General features: G+C 38.7%; 1 protein-coding gene across 1 annotated transcript in view; it reads left to right on the top strand.

Moving 5' to 3' along the window:
- The window catches only part of TEX10 (testis expressed 10), a 50892-nt gene that overhangs the window by 13172 nt on the left and 19961 nt on the right, over nt 1-17759 (top strand). The window contains exons 6-9 of the mRNA XM_064658730.1: nt 224-462; nt 3261-3396; nt 6589-6764; nt 7539-7716. Coding sequence (XP_064514800.1) covers nt 224-462; nt 3261-3396; nt 6589-6764; nt 7539-7716 — 729 coding nt within the window. The remainder of the gene's footprint in view (nt 1-223; nt 463-3260; nt 3397-6588; nt 6765-7538; nt 7717-17759) is intronic.

Genomic DNA, 17759 nt, shown 5'->3' with positions numbered 1-17759 from the left:
GATGCACCAATTCTGTTTTTGTGCAGGCCAGTAGCAGGTTGTCTCCCCTCTCAGCTCCCAGATGTGAGACTGTATTCATGCAAAGTGTGTTCTGAAATAATTCTGCACCTTTGCAGTCTATGTAGAACACTGGTGTGTGCACAAGGGGTATCAGCTGCTGTCCATTTTTATTTCAAAAATAATTTTTTGAAATATTTCTGTTTTCCCCCCCTCCTCCCTTTAGCCACAAGAACTGTATGACATCCTCAAACAATGTAGACCATCTTTTACTGAACTTAACCTTGTGTGACATAATGGTTTCGCTAGCAAGCACTTCAACTCTTCAGACAGACTCTGGTTGGTTGGACATGATAAGGAAATTTGTGACAGATACTCTTCAGGATGGCAGCAAGCTGAATAGCAAACAGGTGAACAGATTGCTTGGTGTGACTTGGAGACTAATGCAAATACAGCAAAACAAAGGTAAGATGAATAGTTTCTGAAAAACAAAATTATGCACTGACAAAGAGCTTGAATTATTCTAGCATTTTCAGCTCGCTGCAGCTTATCCTCAGTTGTTACATCATAATGTATTTTGTCATAGAGGTAAATTGAATTTCGTGGTAATATCCCTGTGTGTATAGCATTGAAAACTTTATTTTTAGGAGTGCTCTCATACTGTTGATAAGCAAAGTATGAATATATTTTTGTTCCTGTTTTTACTTCTGAAGATACTCTTATAAATGGGAAGATGAGCTTTATGTTGAAGAAGTAATTACTAGGATGTAGAGATGCATGATACTTTAATAGTCCAAACCTTTTTAAAAATCATTAACTGGTAGACTCAGTACTGTCAGATGACCATTCCAGTTCTTTGATGGTATAAAATGCCAGGGTAGTTCTGATGGAAGTTGCTGTTGAATCTTTTCCAAGGTATTTGATCTGAATCCTTTTCCAAGAGAAAATATTTCCAGCTGTGACTCGCAGGATCAGTACAGTATTTTGGCTTGCCTCTTTCTTTTTAAGTACTACTTGGCTATATTCCGAATGAGACCGTGTCTATTAAGTGGTTGAAATAGAAATTCTTTAAGAAAGGAATTTTTCAGTAAATTTAAAAGTGGCAGTAGTCTTTTGTCTAACCAGTCTGATAGAAGTGAATTCCACAGCCACACAACCAAATAGTTTATAGAAAATGCTTTGCCCTTAGCAACAGATTTCATTGTTAGAGTTGCAAGATGAAAAATGTCAAACGTCCCTCAAATATATTTTGGCAGTTAGTCCTTCCAAATCCATTTTAATTGGGAATCTGTCTATTCCTATGTCCCTGCTGACAAAGATAATAACTAATCATTCCTATCTGCACTTCAAATTTAGCTTTGTGTTGAAGGGAAATAATAATTGAGAATCAGAGCCTTTCTCACTAGCTGAGCTAAGGTAGAGGAGTTGCTACTCAGGAGAGCAGTTTCCAAACTATTGTTAAGACTGTTAAATCAGATACTTCAGGCTTTTCCTTGTAATGAAACACTGATTTATTTTTTTTAACTTTGTCAGCCAAACTTTTACCAAGTAGCAGATAATGGCTTGTGTTTTTCTACCCCAACTGGCCATTTTAGTGCAATAATTTTCCTCAGGAATCCAGAAAATAAATAAGCACTAAAAAGAGTTTAAATTGAATTGTGAAAGATTAATATGTATGGATCTTCTCTGCTGATCCTGTAAAAGTTCAGTGAGAAATTGGTTATCTCACAAATCTCTATCTGTTTGTGTGAATGGTTTATCTCATCCCTTCAACATAATCCTTGTGCAGTACTAAAAACCTGACCAGATGTCAGATTACAGTTAATCTGCTAGCTGGAGAGAAAATACAGCCTTGACATGCTGGAAAAATGGCCTCATGGTTCAACAAGGAGAAGTGTGGAGTCATATACCTGAGGGGGAACAAACATGTACCTGTACATGCTGGGGGCTGACCAGCTGAAAGTAGCTTGGCAGTAAAGGACCAGGTGGAGCCAGCAATGGGCCCTTGCACAAAGAAGGCCGATGATGTCCTGGGCTGCATTAGGAGTGTTGACAACAGGTTGAGGGAGGTGATCCTGCCTCTCTGTTCTGCACTGGTAAGGCCACTCCTGAAGTGTCCAGTTTTGGGCTCCCCAGTACAAAAGAGGCGTGGATATATGGAAAGATTCCAGCAAAGGGCCATGAAGATGATGAAGACAGTGGAGTGTCTCTTCTGTGAGGAAAGGCTGAGAAATCTGGGGCTGTTCAGTCTGGAGATAAGAAGTTTCAGGTTCTCATCAGCATATGTAGATATCTGAAGTAAAGGTGCAAAGAAGAGGGAGCCAGGCTCTTTCCAGTGGTGCCAGTGACAGGACAAATGGCAGTGGGCACAAACTGAAACACAGGAGATGCTGTCTGAACATCGGGAACACACTTTTCATGTTAGGGTGACCAAATGCCGTCCTTGAAGATATTCAGAAGTTGGACCAGATGACCTCAAGGTTCATTCCCACTTCAACCATTATGTGATTCTGTGGAAAAGACACTTCCTTTTTTTTTTCTGATGGTGCTCTAGAAATTTTGTACTTTGTATTGTCAGATGGTACTGCAAAAAAATTAACTCTAATTTGTTTAGAACCTATCTGACATTGGGGAATATAAAGGCCTGGAAGGGTATGTGTTTTTTAGAAGACAATGCAAAATTAAAAATGAGCCATTACAATAAAAAAAAAATTTTAGTGTCTTGCCAGTGGCCTCTTGAGGTACGTATTTTCTGATTAATTGGCCAGGGTAACTTGGAACCAGCTGGTTCAGAGACAGGGAGAGCTAGTAAGGTTAGTGTGTATAGCAGGGAGAAAGAGATAGTACAGAGAGAACTGAAAGCACTGTGACAGTGAGGTTTGGGGGAGCATAGGTGAGGAGTAAAGCAAGGATTGTTGGGAAGTTATTGCACTAGGGGAAAAGGATGTGGAGATAGCTGTGGAAAGCAGGAATTTGTTGGTTCTCAGCTACCACGCAAACCTGTGCACTGTTTTGTCTTCAAGAAGTTCTAAAGTTTTCACTCACGTTGTCTCTATTCTTTTGTCTGGCTCTTTCACAAGCTACACAAGAAGGTGGTGTTTCAATGGTTTAGAATTCAGTCAAGTGGTTACTTTAAAACATTTTGGTACTTCCCTCTGGAGTTTAATGTAGACAACTGTAGATAAAAATAGCTCTTCTATGTATGTATAAAGTCAGAAGATTAAGAACTACTACTTCAGATTTTTATACTTTTTTTTTTCTAGTGGCAACAGAACCCTTGATAAAAGCAGTATATACACTATACCAGCAAAGGAATCTCCTCTTTCCAGTTCGTACATTGCTTTTGAAATTTTTTAGCAGAGTTTACCAAAAAGAAGATTTGAGGAGTCAAAGAATCAGGTAAAAAAAAATTGCATACTCTTTTTCATTTCAGAATAGCATATTTATTTCAGAAGTGAGAATACTGAATTTGTATGTAGATGTTATAAAACTTCATTTTGAATCTGTTTTGACACTGTGTCACTGAAATTTGAAAGTTTGGGTACTCTGTGAGGTGGACATGTGTATTATCTTAGTTGTCTGTCTTAGCTAAAGTACCAGATAGATCTTCATGATGAAAATTTAACTGGAAGTACACAGCTGCAAGCTTATTGTTTCCGGCTGTGTGGTGGTCAGTAGATGTGTCAAGAGTGTGCAGCTGTAGCCATAGAGCATTTCCACTACTGCAGCTTGTGGTCATGGACTTGTGACTTAGTGCTTTTGCTGGTTCTGGTAGAGCCTGTCTAGCCTTTTGTACTTATTTTCTCTGAGAAAAGTATTCTGTTGTTTTGGGTGTGTGGTTCCAAAGAGACTAGGTTTAAGAAAGTGTCGTTCTGGGCTCCCAGTTTTGTGCATCTATTAGATATCTGTCTTGCTTCAAGTAAGAGAAGATCATTCTCTATATTACTGTTATAATACTTTTTCATCATCAGATGTGTCCAGATTGTCTCCAAATCTTAACTTTTCCGGTAGGTATTTTTCAGCCAAGTCATCTAGTTCCAGCTACATAAAAACCTTAAACACAGATCAGGCTGCATCAATCTTAGCTTGTTTGGGAACTGCAAAGGGATGTAAGATCCTAGAATCAAAGGACGGTTTGTGTTGGACCTTAAAGTTCATCTAGATCCACCCCTCTGCCAAGGGCAGGAACACCTTCCACTAGACCAGGTTGTTCAAAGCCCATCCAACCTGGCTTTGAACACCTCCAAGGATGGTGCATCCACAGCCTCTCTAGGTAACCTGATCCAGTGCCTTACCACCCCCACAGTGAAGAATTTCTTTCTAATAGGTGATCTAAACCTTCTTGCTTTCGGTTTGAAGCCATCATTACAGGCCCTTGAAAAAATTTCCTTCCAGCCTTCTTGCAGGTCCCCTTTAAGCGCTGGAAGGCAGCTCTAAGGTCTCTCCAGAGCCTTCTCTTGTCCAGGCTGAGTAACCCTAGCTCTCTCAGCCTGTTTTTGTAGGAGAGGTGTTCCAGCCCTCTGATGGTCTTCATAGCCTCCTTGGACTTGCTCCAGCAGGTCCGTGTCGTCCTTTTGCTGGGAACCCCAGAGCTGGATGCAGTATTCCAGGTGAGGGTCTCACCAGCATGGAGTAGAGGAGCAGAATCACCTCCCTCAGCCTGCTGACCACACTGCTTTTGATGCAGCCCAGGACACAGTTGACTTTCTGAGGCATGTGGTAAGATCATACCCATGATACCTGTTTCTGCTACTAGGTAAAAATATCAAAGGTCAGGACTCCCAGAAGTCCTTCCATCCACTAGCACAGTGAAGCTTTGGGAAAGTCGTTCACTTCTGCAACTTCTTTGCTTTGTTGTATCTTATGTTGTGGTAATGCCTGCCTACATGTAATTGGATCTACAGCCAGAAATATCCAAAGCTATGCTCTGAACATTATAAAAAACATGTGTAATTCAAAAGATAGAGAAAAAACCTTGGGAATATCTTATTTTTCTCCTTTCATCTAGAGTGAAAAAGAGATCTTTTTTATACTGACTAATTTTCCCGAGGTTACGTAACTACTGTTTTCTGTACTTACCTGGAAGTCTTGAGCATCTCATTCAGTTTCATGTGATTATCTGGATAGCTCTAACTTTCTATCTTTAGACATCACAAATAGCAGTAGTTTTCTTGCTGTTCCTCTTAACCTTCTACATGGAACTGTGATATTTTTAGTAACAGAAGAGTGAAATCTCAAAAATTTTTTGCAAAAAAGTATAGTTACACCTGTGTCTGACAAAACAATTTAAGACAATATTTGTGTACAGTACTGATCCATTTCTTTCCTTTAGAAACAAGTGGGTTTTTTTTTAATTTCTTCAAAATGTGGTCTGTTCTGTGGATTCTGGATGATGTTCATGTTGTTCCATTCAGTTTGACGTCACAGTTTCTTCAGCCCTTCTGTGACTGTTCTCCTCATTCTTTTTTTTTTTTCTCAAGCTTGTCAAGAGCAGTCTAAGAGGAACAGAATTTATGTTGGAGCATATTCCAAGAACTTTTGTGTGAATCTGTTTATTTTTTAGGTGTATCTGATTCAAAGGCAAGATCTGAGCTTTTGATCTGTTGTTGCCTCGTGACAAAAACCTTAATTTATTACAAGATTCAGAATTAAGTTTTGTCTTGATGTTTTAGTTCTCTTAACCCTTAATCACTGCACACATATGTGTAGTCACTGTGTGTATATATGCATATATTGTGTGGGTGTGTGCACATATGGATATCTATACTGGTAGTATCTTGCTATAGGAAGAAGATAAGAATTACTTGTCCGTAGTACTCTAAGCTTCCAACCATTTGAAACCTGTACTTCCACACTTCGGGACTTCTTAGTATCACTCACTGGGTGTCTGTTTCATGAGCTTTTCTGATCATTCCTTAGACTGGTCTAAATCAAGAGCAACTGCAGCATCCTCTGTCAAGGTGTGACAAAGCTCAGCTGTCTGAAGACCAACTTCCTTTTGTTTGTTTTTGATCCTGGCTCCTTCTAGCTTCATTTGATACCAGCACCTGCTTTTTTCTGTGGGAAGAGGAGCAAATGTTTTATTCCCTCACACTATTTGCATGTCAAGTGATTTGAGACATCTGAGCCCACCTCCAGCTCACCCACTTCAGTTGTTTGTTCTCCAGTTCATATCTCTATGCAAAGGCCCTTCCCTCTTATGTCATGGCTACTTAATTTCCTTGAAAAGTTCTGGTGAGGATTTTGTCCGGTCTTTTGAAAGGGAAATAAACTTGTATCATCGTCATCATGTTACTCTTGTTGACATCTTCAGAGACCTACTTTGAAGTTCCTGATTTGTGCTTGGCAGCTTTTTTTCCTGTAATCATCCTCTTAGTAATAAGCTGATGAAATGCTTTTGATTTATAAATGATGCTTGATTTGATAGGCCAGGGTGGCAGAGAAATTGTAGCCCATGAAAGATAGGATTGATCTATATGATTGTTTCAGTTTGAGCCAGAAAGGATAAATAAAAGCAACTCACTCAAGACTGAAAGAGAAGTTTGTGGGGGTTTTGTTGTTTTGTCTTATTATTTTTCCCTTTTTCTTTAGAAGTCGAAGTAAAGTTTTGTCTCGATGGTTGGCTGGCTTACCTCAGCAACTGGCTCTGCTTGGCTTGAGAAACCCTGAGCTTTCCAATCAACTTATTGATATCATTCATTCCGCTGCTTCTCGTTCAAACAAGGAATTATTGCAAAGTTTACAAGCCACTGCTGCTCGAATATACGGTAAGGCTTCTACACTACAGCATAATGAATTTTGTCCCTCACTTGGCAGGGAGGTTGCAATGCATGGAGAATCCTGCCATTTCCTAGGTGAACATCAGGAGTGTGGGTGGGGGTTGGAGATGGGTTTATCCTCTGTAATAAAGGTTAAAATGAACTATGCATGTCATTTACTAAAGGATATTAAAAAGATTCAGATCTTTAGTTCGAGTTAGCAGGACTTAAATCTGATACACAAAATCTAATGTTTCCAGTCTATCAAAGAATCATAGAATCATTTAGGTTGAAAAAGACCTCTAAGTTCATAGAGGTCAAGCAGTAACCTAGCACTGCAAAGTCTGCACTAAACCATGTCCCTGAGTGCCACACATTTTTTGAACACTTCCAGGGCTGGTGACTACTTTCCTAGACAGCTTGTTCCAATGCCTGATCACCCTTTCAGTGAAGAAATTTTTCCTAATATCCAATCCAAATCACCCCTGGCACAACTTAAGTCCATTTCTTCTCATCCTGTCACTTGTTACCTGGGAGAAAAAGGTGACTTGACCCTCACCTAGCCACAGCCTCCTTTCAGGTAGTTTTAGATAGCAATAAGCCCGTCCCCCCCGAACCTCCTATTTTCTAGGCTAGTATTGCTTTAATATTTTTCCTTTTTTTTTCTCTTCGGTGTTGGTTATATTGTCTTCCCTTAGGCAAGTAGCTCAGAGTAGTTGGACAGGGCAGTGGTGGTGTGTCCTGCCGTGGTGCTGACTCTGTGTGTGTGTTGTGTGCTGACAGATCCGCTCGAGGGCACGCTGGTGCTGCTGCCCGCTGAGGCGCAGCGGCGGCTGGTGCAGCTGGTGTACTTCCTGCCCTGCCTGCCTGCCAGCCTGCTCGCCTGCCTCAGCCGCTGCTGCATCATGGGCAGGATGTCCTCCGACCTTGCCGCCACCCTCATTGGCATCCTGCACATGAGGTACGACTTCCTGCGCGCGGCTCTAACCTAAAAAAAAACCCTGAGCGTGAATATCTGTTCATAAACCGTGACCTTCGTTAGGGGTTCGCACACAAAAAATCAATGTATTGTGCAAGAATTGACGTCATGAGGAAAGTTAATGCTTCAGTCAGGCTTTGCTCCTAGCCTTTTACTTCGACTCTATCTTTACGCTGACCGATTTTCTCAGTCTCAAATGCTTGAGAAGAAAATCATAGAATCGTTTAGGTTGGAAAAGACCTTTAAGACTGAGTCCGACCATTAAGCCAGCACTGACAAGTCCATCTCTAAACTGTGTAATTAAGTGCCATATTCATATATCCATATTATTTTATCGTCTTTGTATATTAATGAAGTCTAACAAGAATTTTTGTCTCTAAATACAAACATGAGTGTTTGTAATATTGAGTTCTTTCAGTAAGGATGCAAAACAGCAGCAGCTTATCTCCTGTAAGACAATGCAATACTGAGCATCTTCTACCCAGAATGCCATCACCAGAGGTCTTTACTCTGCCACTGATTGCAGCTTTTCTTTTTGAATACTTTAACCTGACACAATTGATAGTGAAAAACACCCAATCAATGTGTTTTCTCATGTTCCGCTTCCTTTCAAATGCTTAAAACTTGCTTTTTCTCCAATTACCAAACCTAAATAGCCAAATCATAGTTGCTTGGCAAGTCTCTTGTTTGAGATTATTCACACTGTTGATTTTTTTTGTTTTCGTTTGAAAGAGAGTATGTTTGCCTGTGAAGTCAGGGAGAGAGGCTGCTGTTCCACTGCAGTGAGTGGAGGGCTTGCTGAGATTTCATAGGGGTGTTTTGCTTTGCTGCTTCTCAGAAAAATATACTTGTTTTTCTTTATTGGTCAATATTGTCAAACCTTGGATAAACAGGCAGGAATTAAGCTTAGATGGATTATGCCCAGTGATTCTTAATGCTTTTTAGAACTTAAACATATTTAATTAAATTATGACAGAAGATGATGTACTGTCAAGTGCAGACCTGCTCGTATTAGCTGTGTAACAGGTGAATAAGGTGACTAATGTGAAGTGATGGTGATGAAATCTATATCCTATATATAATGCATTACCACTATAGAAGTGAGATTCTGTCTCATTTTGCCGAGGTGGACATCAAATTTTATTTTTAAGAGAGAAAAGTTCTCTGCCATATACTGGAAACTCAGTGGCAAACTAACTAATTCAAAGATAGTAATTGTAAGAAAAAAAAGTCAGTAAAAAGTACTCAGGTGCTAATCTTGCTCTTAGATCTTAGCAGATCTTCAGTGTGGAAGATTTTTGTGGTAATAATTTGACTGTTTTGTAAAGATTATCAGAAAGCTGCAGGTGGGCAGTGGGCATTTGACCCTTTTGGCAGAAGATGCAAGTGGCAGACGGAGCATGGTGTTCTTACCAAAAGTAGGTTACATTCTGACAACAGAGGAGGAGGAGAAGTAAATTCTTGTTTTTCAGAGATGGAAAGAAAGTATTTTGATTTCAATTTATGGTATTTGGAACATGTTTTAAACTTAAATTGGATTCAAAGATTGTAGATAATCAACCCAAGAAGTCCAGCTGAAATAACAAGGTGAAAGAAAAATGTACTGATGGGGAGATAAGTAACAGTAAATATTAACTTCTCGGGAACAGAAGAGTCTGGTATTTCTTTTTTTGTTGGAAAATAAGTTGTACAGTCAAGGAAACGGTAGTAGGTTTTTTGGATACGAACCTTAGCTGGGCTTTATGAGCTTCATAACCTGTTATTGCAGACAGTGTAAATGAACTAATGTTCTATCTCTTATTAGAAAGGCCAAGCTGAACTGTTGTATCCAGTTTTGTGGCTTTAGATAATGACATGGACAAACCTGACTGAGTTTAAAGAAGAGCAAAGAACGATAGTCTGTAAATTGTGATAGTGGAAAATGACTAAAAAATTGGTATTGTTAGGCAAATAAGACTGAGAAGGAGTGGGAGCCATGTGTGTAACAGGCTGTTGAAAAGGAATGGGAGAATGCAGTTTTAGCGGGATTAGAAAACAGATGTTAAATGTCAGGAGAATGTTTGGTTTGAGTGCTAGCAAAATTTTATAAAAGCAGAAATACATACTGAAATAGGCTGTGTAGGAAGGGGTTATAAATATACTTCACTGGATATATTTAAAATAATCAGGTCAGACGTGGATGTCAGAGGGTAAAGCCTTGAAGGAAGTAGAGGGACTAGGTAACTGCTGGTCATCTTTTACAGCTCTTTGAGATGCTCGGACCTAAAATTTCAAGTTGGGAAATGAATGGTACTATAACAAAAATGTATTTAACTCCACGTTTCTGTGCCACAGAACACAGAAATGTTCGTGGAACATTTTCTGTACTTTTAGATTAAGACAGTGTGGCATAGAGAAACTGTCCCAAATCAGTCCTTCGGGAGATGTCATTTATGGGTGCCCTGGTGCTGTCGGTAGATGGCGCTGTTTCTCTTCCGGAACATTCCCTGTTTTCTTTGGTGAGGGTGGGCTCTCTGTAAATTTGTGTTCTCCTATGGCACCTGCTTATCCATCAGGCTTTAAATAGATTGTATTTGGGAGTGTCAGAGGGTTTGGTACTTGTTCTTAATTTCTTTAACAGCCTTTATTCCCGCGTTATTTTGGCTGGCAGAAGATGTACGTTTTCACACACATCCGAGAGTGTGTGTATATACCCATATATATTTGTCAGGGAGAAGCTACATTAAGGTGAATTCACTGAGACTACATATAGATGATAATAAGACTTGCAGTTATTCCAGAAACTCAAGGAACTCATTGCTTTTGTGTGTGTGTGTGTGTGAACTGTGAAACTAATAGTGAATGTATCCAGATGACTCAGCGACAGCCCTGTGATGATATCAGGTGGTAACATTAAGTTATAATTTTGCATGTTAACTTTTAGAGTTTTTTGTTGATCAGAAATTAATGTTGAAGATATTCAATAGTTTCTACTTCTTATTTTTGCAATGGTGAAATGAATAGCCAGTCTGTAGGAGCTCATTAGGTGAGCCACAGTTGGCTCCATGTGCTGAGAATGAAGATAATGTTGACAATGTTTCCATATATAATGGGAAGGTTTCTGAGCCTGGGAGGTTGGTTATCTATACTGTTAAATTATTGGTATGGTTTCTGTCATGCTTTTGGTCTATATTTGCTGAAGTTTTACCAATTGGCACAGACCAGAGACTGTTCTGAAAAGAAAGGTGATATGCAGCCCATTTTGGATGCTGGTATGAACATGGCCAGATTTACACTAATTGATCTTGATCCCTGTGCCAATGAACAGACATTGCTGCTTTCTGGGGTCACTGCGATGGCTACAGCTGCTGAGTTTCAGGTGAAACCAAGGGACAGAAGGTGTTGTCATGGCTCTAATTTCTCTGTTCTTCTCCTCCAATGCCTGCATTGTGCCACTGTGTGGGATCTGGGATGTATGTAACTTCAGTAAATCCAGGCAGGTAGAATTCTGAGAGATGGAAGCATGCCAGGGTTTGGGGGGTATAAGTCATACAAAACAGGTGAGGAAAGGTGTGGAACGACACGAGCGAACAATCTCTCTGCACCTACTTTCTACATTAATAGAGCAGATGAGCTACTTCATAATGGTTTTAAAGGGCTAGTGAGGCATATGCTTATTTTTTGAGCACTTTTTGGAAGGGAAATATTTTTGTTTAATATGGAAATGTATTAAATGTTGTAAATGCATCTTCTTGTATATGGTAGATTACCTTGTTTTCCTGAGAAAGTGGAGGCCTGCTGTTTACATACCAAACTCTGTAGTGTAACAGTTGCAGAGAAACCATTTTGTTGGACTCAGTGTTTTTGGTTGCTACTTAATGACTTTGTGGTGATTGAATATCAGATACTCTTGCAAACGCATTTCTCTTTTTTTCCTTCCCATTTGTGTAAGGTAGTATATTTAAACTGATTAATACATAATCTGAGTACTTACATACGTTATGTATTCTATTCTATTAAACATGGATTAAGAAATGCAGATTTTGAGATTGTGATCAGATACATGAACTAAGGAGTTAGATTACTGACTGTATGAGGAAGAGTTCACTGTATTTTCTTAACTTGTCTTGAAGTACAAATAAGTAAAACCTATTTGGTATAAATACTGAAATGCAATATGTTTATGTGCCTTATTTATGCATAATAGTTATGGTGGCTTTACAACTTTTTCTTTTTATCCATTGGAACAGTGTGTCTGGAAATTATTTCACTGTAATAAAGAATTGGACAGATAATATTTCACTGTCTAGATAAAAAACAATGGGAGTTAATTTATGGCATTTCTTTCTTGAAGCAGTGTCCATAAATGAGATCTCCAATGGCTTCAAACAGCCATTTCTTATTCTTGTGAGACTCTTTCCCTGCTGGGGTCTTGCCAAGAGTTGTTTCTGTTGCTGTAGAAAAGGAGATGGGTGAGGACCATATAAATAAAAGCTGAGTGCTCACTCGCATAAATTGTGTGGGAGTTTCTAGTCTTCCCGAGTTTGAGATAACTCGGGGGGTAACTTGCATTCTTCTTGACGTAACTGTAAATGGGCTCTTTACTGCAGAAGTAGTGCCTTTAAAATATTCTGTTGCTTTCCAGACAATAATGAGGGAGCTCAGTTGGTGTCTCATCAAGCAGTCAGGCATGCCTGTTGGCTCCTGCTGTCCTCAGGAATCTGGTGCTTAGAAAGAACTGGGATGGATTTTTAACACTTGTTTGGTATAAGGTGTAAAATTCTCTGTCTTCAAATATATGACCCAGAGATGTTTTAGGGTCATAATAGAGTTTAAAGTTTTCTATAGGTATTTTCTCTGTAAGTAAATACTACTTTTACTTTATTTAGCCATCCTAATTATTTTATCTGCAACCTTTGCCGGTAGAGTATGAGAAGGGACAGTGAGAATGCAAAATGTAGTTAATGAAGACTCTATATGCTACTTGATTAAAGAATTCTTGAATTCATTAGTGTAGACAATAAAAACAGCATATTCCCCAAAAGTATTTGCAACCTGGAGAGGACTTGGAGAGGCTATTGTAACCCATTTTTGTGGTTAGCAACTCTGATAGAGCAACTGAATACAGTAATTCCTATGCAAATGAAGTGTAGAAAATATTTCAGAACAGTGTATTTATTTTAAAAATACATAAATAAAATAAAGTTTTGCCAAAATGAACTAAGTTCTTATTAAAAAAAAAACCAAAACCAAAGAAAAAAGTTAAGCACTTTCAAATCATTACAAATGGTATATGATGGAAAGTCAGCTCAGTACATCTTGGACAGTAAGTTGAAAATCATACATTTATAGAAAAGTGTAATAATTATGAATGGGTTGCTAGGAAAAATGTAAGAATAGTAAGGTCTCTGTTCACTGAATTGCCTTTGCTGGCTATATTTTGACACCCCTCAATTTAGAAACAAAAATGAAGTATTAAAAAGGTAACAAAAATGCTTAAGGCACTATTGAATATAAACCAAAAATAAGAGTGTGCTTCCAAAATGCTGGAATTTCCCTGTCTGGGTATACAGATGAATGGTAAAATAATTATCTCTTTTCCTTGCTGCAAGATGAGAAAGGATCCATACTTCTCAGGAATCATACCCTGGGGTGGGTTATGGGTTACTGTATTCTTTCATCCCCTTCTGGTCAGCAAATTTCCTTTTCCTTGCTCACTGTTATGTAAAGGTCCAGGACTTGAGAGAGGAGAAGTCTAAGCTTCTGTTTAAGGACACAACCCTCTATGTTTTTGCCTAGGGCAGTTGTAGTGTGATATTCCTCATCAGAGGGAAAAGAATTATTGTTGCTGCACTACAATTGCACCAGTCAGTAAATGCCGTTTGCTCATTAGTGAATGTTTCTTCCTATTTGTGCCCTCATTTATAATGTGTAAGCAATTCAGACAACCTCTGCAACCATGGAGCAAATGAGTAGCTGACAGGCTTACTTTTAACAATGCATAGCTCAATTGTTGTTTTCTTAAAATAGGCTTCATATTTTTCCTCAAATCCCTGGTAATTCCTTGCAGATGTTTGTTGTATTTTGCCACATTTTCAAATGGAAACATTTGATCCTTCAAAAGAGATAATGAAAGTTAAAATAAAAAATTCACACTAACAAACTAATGCCTACATATAGTAACCTGTTAGGGGAAAAGGAAGATAAAAACTCTTCACTTGCTCCTAGAGTTTGTTCAAGACCTGTGCTACCTAGTGCTAAGTTGGTCCAAATGATGACATAGTATACGGTTGGAGAAGTATCCAAAGATTCAATTTTTTTTTCTTTTAGCAATTTCAACATCAGTTTGTGACAGTCATGGTTTCCTGTCTTTTCAAGAACTGATATGAAAACTGAGAATGATCATCCTCATTAGCAATGTACCACAAAACTGATTTGATTGAGTTGATGCAGGGACCTGAGTTTATACTTTATTGCAGTTGCATTTCAATTTGACAGAAATTATTTTTCATTAAAGCTGAACAGGAATAAACTATGCCAGAGCTGAGATAAATATTGACACAGGGCTTTTTAATGTTTTAAAAGAAAATGTTTTACAGTAGTGCGAGTACATGCCTACACTGAGGGTAAATGTGATATGTTTTTCTTCCATAAAGGTGCAACAGTCCTAGTGTGGTACTTGCAAGTGGATTTGCTCCTTTCAGTGTGTACTGGTTTTTTATACACACACAGTTCCTAAGAATGAGAGCATGGGAGTGTTTGGGATGTATTGTAAGATACTTTCCATGCTCATAGCTAATTCCATAAGTGATCCATTGCCTCATATTTAACAAGTGTTTTTGCATATAAGCACTATTTTAAGTGGCTGTCAGACAGTGCTGCTACTAATTACGCAGATGGGCATCTATAACACATGAAGCCTTCATAACAGTCCTGTGAGAGGGCTGGCTAGGAGGCACACCTGTACAGTGTTGTCCTGAACAATGTGGTTTCTTTCATCAGAGTATTGTTTCTGCGCTCAGACAGTGACCCCTGAGCAGCGTGCTGAAGAATTTGAATTAGCTCTAGAGAAGGATGCTGCAGTATCTTTGTGGAAGTCTCCTTCTCCTGATGAGTACTCATCAGCAGCTGAACAGTTTTGTGTTGATAGATAAACTCTCTGAGCTGATATTAGAGTTGCTGTGTTGAGAGGTCATAGGTGGCACAGGTCATAAAAATAGGAAGCTGAAAGAAAGAAGGAAGCCTTTCCTCTACTCCTTTCTGTGGATCAGTAAGCACTCTTTGTCAGTACAGTGTCTGGTTGATCACAGTGGAAGATTCACAAGTGATAAAGTGGTGTTTTCCTCCACATCTGTGGTCCTGGGTTGTGAAGGAAAACTCAGCCCTGTTTCATGCAGTGGAAACAACTTTCTGAGCCTTGGTTGCAGTGTGATTATCACAGAATATGATGACTTGGAAGGGATCCACAAGGATCATTGAGTCCAACTCCTTGCCCTGCACAGGACCATCCCCAAGAGTCACACCATGTGCCTGAGAGCATTGCCCAAAACGCTTCTTGAACTCAAGAGAGGCTTGGTGCTGTGGCCACTTCCCTGCATTTCAGTGCCCAAACACCCTCTGGGTGATATTTTTCTAATATCCAACTTGAACTTCCCCTCTCAGTGTCTGCCCCCTTTCTTCCCCTCATGAGGAAGTTGTAGACAGCAATGAGTTCTCCCCTCAGTCTCCTCTCCTCCAGGCTGAACAGACGAAGTGACTCTTGTGCAGTGGTTGTCTGCTGCGTGTACAGAATCAGAAGTTTTCTGCTCCTGATGTATTTGAAAGACAATTTAATGATAAATTAATAGTAATGTCTCAGTGGTTAAAGCACTTGCTGAGGTTGCAGAAAATCTGTATTCACTGTCTTCATTTTAAGGGGAGATTGATTTCCTATTTCCTAACACAGTGACTCAGTCATTGAACTATTTTGAGTAGGTGTACTTAATAATTTTATTAAATTTTCACAGAGTTGAGACCTAGAATGCAGTTAGTTTTTTTCAGGAAATGAGTGAATGAGCTGTGCTTATGACTGTTAAAATGTTCTGTATGGAACAGAAGTATCAGTGGAAGAAATAGAGGGGAAACTCCTTTTAGAATGATTTTATAGTCTAGAATTAAACAGTTGTGGGAGGCCTTGGTTTAAATCTGTGATCAGTGGTTGATAAACTAAATTTAAAATGGGATCACTTATCACAGTATAAGTTAGGTTTCTCATGCTGTTGTCTTGCCAATGCTTAAATCTGTAAAGCTTCAGCAACACCCTGCACTACATATCCTCAATTATGGTGGTGGGAACATTTTCCTGGAAGGTAAAAGAATTGGATTTTTGTTTCCTCTAACAGAAAATCCAGACCCTTGACCTTGCTCTTCTTGAATTTTATAACCCTCGCATTTATAAACAAAAGGATGATAGTATCAATGCTTCAGAAGAACTGTGAATCTTGCATTTGGTTTTTCATGTTTTACTTTAAAAATACTTGAAGACTGAACTGGGGGGTTTGAGATTAATCACAGTTAAACTCAATTTTATTGCTAAAAAAATCAAAACCCAACCCAAATCCAAATTTCAAGCAGAACTTGCATAGCAAGTGCTTGACAAGTGCATTGCTGTCTGAGCTGGAGTTTCAGCAGAGGTGTTTTATAGGAGGACAAGTGAAATAACCGCAGCAAGGTTCATCAGAGTTCCTCTACTATAGACCTCTGAATTACCCGAGGACTCCTTGTGACTACACAAGCCAAACCCAACACCTTAAACCTGACCCTTAAGTCAATTGGTAGTTAGTTTATGTCAGGAATCACAGAAATAATAGTCTGTAGTTGAGAAATAACCACTTGTGCATCAACTGCAGTTGTTTTTATTTTGCAGCTGTGATATAGCCAACTTGAAAATAACAGTGTGAACAAAAGTAGTGAGGTCCATCTGGAGTTTAAAGAAAAGTTCACAGTAAGTGATAAAAGGAATGCACTGCACACTTGCTGTGACTGAGAAATATTTGCTATGCTAATGGCAAGAGAAGCAATTATTTTTAAGTTAATCAGATTCAGCTTTTCTTTTAATACCATTTGGTGTACAGAGCAGGTTACCTAAAGGTGCAATTCTAAATCTCAGTAGAGAGGTTCTCATGGAGAGCAGGTGACCTTATGGAAATTACAACATGTAATTCATCATACTTAATGTGGGTTTGGACTAGTTGACTGGAGAGGTCTCACTCGTATGCAATTTGATAACAGGTTCCCATTGTCAGTAATAATTTATTCAAAAAAAGGAAGTTATAATATGCTTATTAGCTCTCATCCACATATAAAGCAGATAATTTTTTTAATCAAATGTCTAACGTGTAATTTACAAGGATCTTGAAAATGCATTTTAAAAGTGCATGCAGTTTCTAATTATTTGTGATAATATATTGAACTAAGATTTTTGAAATAATTTGTAATGTATTTGTAGTACATCAACATCTGTTCTAGAATTAAATGTCTCTTGTTCAATGTTCTTTGTCTTATTTTTGATTTCCTTTAACTCGAACCTCAAAATTGAGGAGCTTTAACTACATTATAGACACTTGGGTTTTAAGGCAGTTGAGGTGATAACAACTGGTTAGACTTTTATTTAAACAAACTTTTCCTGTGCTGTAATGCTGCTCTGCTTTTGTTTGTATTATTAGAAAGACATAGGTCTTGGTCTTAATTTATCGTATCTGTGAGATTCTCATGTAGTCTTTAATCACATGGTTTCATGTTAGTTTTCCATTCTATGTTCTGTATGGAATACATCATGAGGAGTGAAGGAGTGTTTACTTCATTTTACACTTTGTCTCTCCTTCAGTAGAAGGTTCCATGTTTTCTCTATTGTATTAGGTCCCACTCGGAAAACAAAGTGATTCCTCCTCTGGCCCCAGCCATGGAATTTTTTTGTTGTCCTGAAGTAATTTTCACAGCTCCAGGAGATAGGGAGGTGATATTTTTCCCAGTTTAAAGATGAGGAACTGAGGCAAGGGGGAAAGATA

Source organism: Pseudopipra pipra, chromosome 1, assembly GCF_036250125.1.
Source record: "Pseudopipra pipra isolate bDixPip1 chromosome 1, bDixPip1.hap1, whole genome shotgun sequence".
NCBI lineage: Eukaryota > Metazoa > Chordata > Aves > Passeriformes > Pipridae > Pseudopipra > Pseudopipra pipra.
The sequence above is the reverse complement of the archived record's forward strand: the minus strand, read 5'-3'. Positions and strand labels throughout refer to the sequence as shown.